Below are 5,165 nucleotides of genomic sequence, written 5' to 3'. Positions count from 1 at the left end.
AAAAAAAAAAAAAAAAAAAAAAAAAAAAAAAAAAAAAAACGAGCTTCATAGAATTTGAGAGAGACAAAGACTCGGACCAGGAATCATAGTATTAACATCCTTGATCAAGGTGACCTGAGGTCTGTATTCTGTCCTACCTTCTCTTCTGAAGTACCTTGGTGAACTAGCTAAAGAATTAATCTGAGGAAGCTGATGGGCTTTATTCCAGCTAGAGAGAAGTCTAAAAGTCATCTAATCTAAGAGTCCCTGAACACGGATTGGGGTGAATACATGCAGAAATATCACTGGTCCAAGAATAAATCAGAAAATAATGAGGATGATGTAATAAGTTTTTCCATTAAGTTAGATTTACTTAATATTTAAATAAAATACTTTTATTAATTGTTTAAAAGTTAAATAAGATTAAGAGACAATGTTTTTTTTTTTAATGAAATAATGGCAATAGATACTTTTCTTTCCTTATTTGGCAAATATATAGATCACCAAAATTCTTTCTTAGCATGGGTGGGGAACTTCACTTGGGTCATGGAATCCAAAAGTCTCCAAACTCATTCCTTGAACAGAAGAGGAAGTTAATGTCCTGAGAAGTGAAAGAACTTGGCCCAGGTCACTTAGCTAGTGTGTAGCTAATCCAGAATCTGAACTCAGGATGTCTTCACTACCACCTTCACCTCAAACACTATTTCAGGTGCAGAAAAACATCCATGCCTCATCCTCTGAGCTCAGTTACCAGCTAAAGGCTTCCTCCTATGCCCCATGTATTACCTGAGCCATGTCCCTCGGTGGTAAGCATCCTTGGAAGGACTGTAGTAACATCTCTCTGGGCAGTTGGAGCTGGGTTGACCTTGGCTAATGTCAGAAACCAACATTAAGGATGAGACTTCTCTGAGTGCAGAGAGCTTGTTTCAGAGAATCAAAGGAGCAGCAGAAAAAATGTGAAAGACAATAAATGAAGACAGACACATCCTCAGCTTCCAAACCAAGCTGAACTCCTTCATTGAGGGAGAACACACACTTCAAACTTTTGACAGAGGTAAGAGGCAGTCATCATTGTGACAGTCTCAATATTAATGGAACTAAGAATCACACAAGTGGCCATACCCAAGGCTTTGCATAAAATATTATCCATTCAGTTGCCTATATGTAAGTATTATTATCATATTTTACAGAGGAGGTCACAGAGTTCGAATAACTTTTCTAAGATTATGCAATTAGTACAATGCAGAGTTGGATTGGAACCTGGCCCCATTCGGTCACAAAGTATGTGCCCTATAAATCTTAAAACATACAAGAACCTGAACCCCTCCCCCAACACACATGCAAAGTCCAGTGGTTCACATCCTGGTTGTATCTGGGGTAGAATCCATGAAAAGCTGATGTTCAGGATTCCATCTCCAGAAATGCTGATTTCTCTGTTTGTGGGTGGGGCCCAAGCATTGTAGTAGTTAAAAAGATCTCTGCAGATGATTTTCTTGTTGTTGTTATACCAGGGAGAGAATCCAGGGGTGCTTAACCACATCCCAAGCCCTTTTATTTTGTATTTTGACACAGGGTCTCACTAAGTTGCTTACGTCCTCATTAAGTTGCTGAGGCCAATCTCAAACCTGCAATCTTCCTGCCTCAGCCTCCCAAGTCAGTAGGATTACAGACATGTGCCACCATACCCTAGCTTTTCCAGGTGATTCTAATGAGCAGTTAGGGTATCTAATCACTAATCTAGGCTGTCTTCCAGTTCTGTAGATACCATCCAGGACATTCAAAATATATTGGAGGGTGTTAAACATTGCTGGAAATCACAGGAAGGGCTTATAAAACTTTAGGTCTTCAGGGTCCATCCCCAGAACTGTAATTAGGGGACTCAGAGGTAGTAAAAAATCAATGTTTATTGTGATTAAGATGTGAATCTTAGGCATAGAGAAGGCATGCAAAGATTCCACTCACCTGGTTTGATGATCAACTCCACATTTAGTTTGTAATCATTCACTGGTCCTCTAAACTGGATCCGACAACAATAGGTCCCACTGTCAGCTGGAGTCACATTCACTATGGTCAGGGACACATCACCTTTGTGTAAATTCCCCTTTAGCTGGTATCTGCTGGATTTCTGATCTTTCACATTCGTTTCATCAGTGCTGAGCACCAAATCCTTACATCCAAATACAGGACAGGACTCCTTGCCCCAGCACACAGGCACAAGACTCTTTGAAGAGATGGGGTTGTAGCTGCAGGGCAAACTGGCATCCTGACCCACCTCAACTATGTATTCCCCTTCTGAAGACACTGAAGAAAGAGGGAAGGAGAGCAAGACCTTGAGTAAGGCTAGTTTATTTTAGGAATACAGCAAACAAAGCTCTATAGAATGCAGAGGAGAACACGGCTGATGCCCCCTTTGGAGGATGGTTCACTATGCTAATGTTTGAGCAGCCACAGAATCACCAGGAAGCCTTGTGAAAACATGAATGGGGGACTCCACCACTGCAGTTCCTGGCACAGTTGGTTTGCGGTGGAGTCTGAGAACATGTATTTCTAACAGTTTCCAGGTATCGTGGGTCCTTGACCCTTCCTATCAGAACCACCACTTTGAGAACTAGGAGAAAATTGTGGACAGTTCTGTGAACATGAGAAGACACAGCTGTTGGAACAGACGAACAGAAAATCTCATTGTCAGTCAGGAACTACTTACTCATCAATCAAGGGTGGCTATCCAAACACAAATCTCTCTTTTTTTCAAAAGGTCCAGGGGCACAGTGAATAAATAGCTTTGGCCAAATAAGAAGCTTGTATATTTGAAGCCACTCACAGGTTGTTTTGAGGTTTAAAACTAATTCCTTTTACAGCACACACACATTTATAGGTTAAGACCTTCAAACAGTATAAAAAGTGCATCAGAAGTCTGACTTCCTCCCCCACCTTTTTCCCATTTCCCAGTTCTCCTCCCTAGAGCCCACATTAAGAAATGTCTAGATTTGCCCTCTCCTTCCCAATGCATACACACAAAGAGGAGCCTGCCGTACATTATGCTGACCCCTTGGTATTTTCAAAAGCATTGTGATTGAGAGACATTCTATACCAGTATATTCAGTCAGGCTTACTGTTTGTATCATGAAATATCACATTTATTTACCTACTCCTCCACCGGTGGACATTTAGGTGGCTTCCAAACTTGTACCTCAACAAATGATGTTGTGAGGACCACCTTGCATCTCTTGCTATCTTGCCCTCCGTCCAGCATCATTCTCCAACTGTAAATAACCACACCACACTTACTTGTAAGTAGCAGCAGCAGCAGCAGTAACAGGATACCATTAAAAGAAAGATGTGAAAACATGGGCTCTTCAGAGGAAGAGTCAGAGGATGACTCTGTTTAGGCACAGTTTGAACTCTCCAGATGAACTAAGTGTTTCCTCCAACTGTCTCTTTCCTCCACAATCACATGAATGGCAGCTACTTCTGCTGATTGCCAGACCACACTTGAGGGTGTCTAACTACCAATGATGTCTGTACTGACGCTGCTAAATCTTCAGTCACATTAAAAGAAGCCCCAGTTGTTTGTCATACCACACCCCACATATCCTGTGAAAATGATGATGTTTGTCCTGGTGCCTCAACAAAGAGGAAGCAATATTTCAGAGGAACAAAAGTGTTAGTCATAGCCAGTAGAAAGAACCCTCATCTTATTACTTAGGTTAAGTAGGTCCGAAATGGACAGTGTGCAAGTTGGGCTGGTTAACGGGGAATATAAAATGCAGTCATACGGTTCATGCATTCATTCAGTCAGTGCTCATAAAGCAGGTACTCTATGCAGGCACTGAACTAGGAGCTGGAGAACAGAACAATGGATGGCAACTTCCTTATCCTCACATCCATAGACAACTGCCAATATGATCATGACCCAGTTCTTGTCCTTGTTCTAACACAAATTCGTTCATGTCCTATACCTTGTTGAATCTGAGCTTCCTCACTTATAAATTTATAAAATGAATAGGTGATATATGCACAGCTCTCCACTCTAATAGTCTGACTTCGACCTTCAAACTTTCAAACCCTGCCTTTTAGGAAAGTCATATTCCTCTCGGTAATGCTTTTTTACTCCCTGACTTTGGATGGAATTGAGGAGATCGGAGTATTCTATTCCATCTCATGAACACAAGGTACTCTCACTTTCGGGGGGCTTCTGGCATGAACTGCCAGAAAATGTTGTGTTCCAGCCACACCATTCATTCTTGAGGCAATACCAGCCCCACGTGCCCTCAGCCCTGGGAGAGTGACTTTTATCTAGATACCTTAAATCCCAAAGCTTCTTTACAAAAGGGAAGTGAGTTTACAGACTGAGTGGTTTCTGAAAACACAGTTGGCCTTCCTCTATGTCTTGCCTTCCTGAATTTCCTCATCACCTGGATGCCATTAAATGCATTTAATAGAAACATTCAACTTGTTTGGTATATGTACTTAAATAGCATAACAGAGTGGTAGTTGTTCAAGAGATCACAGTTAATTGCCTCATTTCACACACAAGGAAACTGAGACTCAAGAAAAATTATTTGCCCAAAGGCATGTAATTTGTAATTTAGAATAGGAACACAAGTCTCCTAAGCCCCAGACTTTTCCACGTTTGCATCACATTGCATGAATTTAACATTTGTCCTAAATATGCCTGCCCACGTGGTTTACAACAGCCAGAAAACATCCATGTTTAAGCATAGGGCAGAGTGGATAATACATGGGGCTGGTGACATATGCACTAGCAGCATGACCTTGGGCAAGGCTTTTAAAAGTGTCAGGTCTCAGCTTTTGATTCCTTCTTATAAGGAATAAGTTTTGTGGCTTATGACTCTATTTTCTATCCATCTCTACAATCGCCATTGGGATCACCTTTATAAAACATTAACAGTTTATTATTTTATTAAAGTCCAGGCATGAAGGCATCTAGAGACCTACTCTAATCCCTTCTCTTTGTGTGTAGAGGCCTGTTCCTGAAAATGTTCACACTCGTTCAGTTTTGATTTCTTGGTGATTTTTTTTTCTTTTCCTTGAAGCTTGTTTTATTTGCTTGCTTACCTATTTTTGCAGTGCTAGGGATGGAACCCAAGGCTTTGTGCATTCTAGGCAAGCACTCAATCACTGAGCTACAACCCCAGCTGGATTTTTTAACAGACACAATTATA

General features: G+C 41.1%; 1 protein-coding gene across 5 annotated transcripts in view; it reads right to left on the bottom strand.

Moving 5' to 3' along the window:
• The window catches only part of Havcr2 (hepatitis A virus cellular receptor 2), a 13,486-nt gene extending 9,911 nt beyond the window's left edge, over nucleotides 1-3,575 (bottom strand). For 2 of the 5 annotated variants that reach the window (XM_048782729.1, XM_048782730.1), the window contains exons 1-3: nucleotides 3,268-3,574; nucleotides 1,942-2,280; nucleotides 766-849 (exon numbers count right to left, since the gene is read on the bottom strand). In XM_048782729.1, the coding sequence (XP_048638686.1) occupies nucleotides 766-849; nucleotides 1,942-2,280; nucleotides 3,268-3,328 (484 nt within the window). In that variant the 5' untranslated portion in view covers nucleotides 3,329-3,574. Of the gene's footprint in view, nucleotides 1-765; nucleotides 850-1,941; nucleotides 2,281-3,267 lie in introns of all 5 variants that reach the window. The other 3 variants (XM_048782732.1, XM_048782733.1, XM_048782731.1) reach the window with 2 other exon arrangements.
• Between the last annotated feature and the right edge of the window lie 1,590 nt (nucleotides 3,576-5,165).

The sequence above is a fragment of the Marmota marmota genome, unplaced genomic scaffold, assembly GCF_001458135.2.
Source record: "Marmota marmota marmota unplaced genomic scaffold, marMar, whole genome shotgun sequence".
Taxonomy (NCBI): domain Eukaryota; kingdom Metazoa; phylum Chordata; class Mammalia; order Rodentia; family Sciuridae; genus Marmota; species Marmota marmota.
The sequence above is the reverse complement of the archived record's forward strand: the minus strand, read 5'-3'. Positions and strand labels throughout refer to the sequence as shown.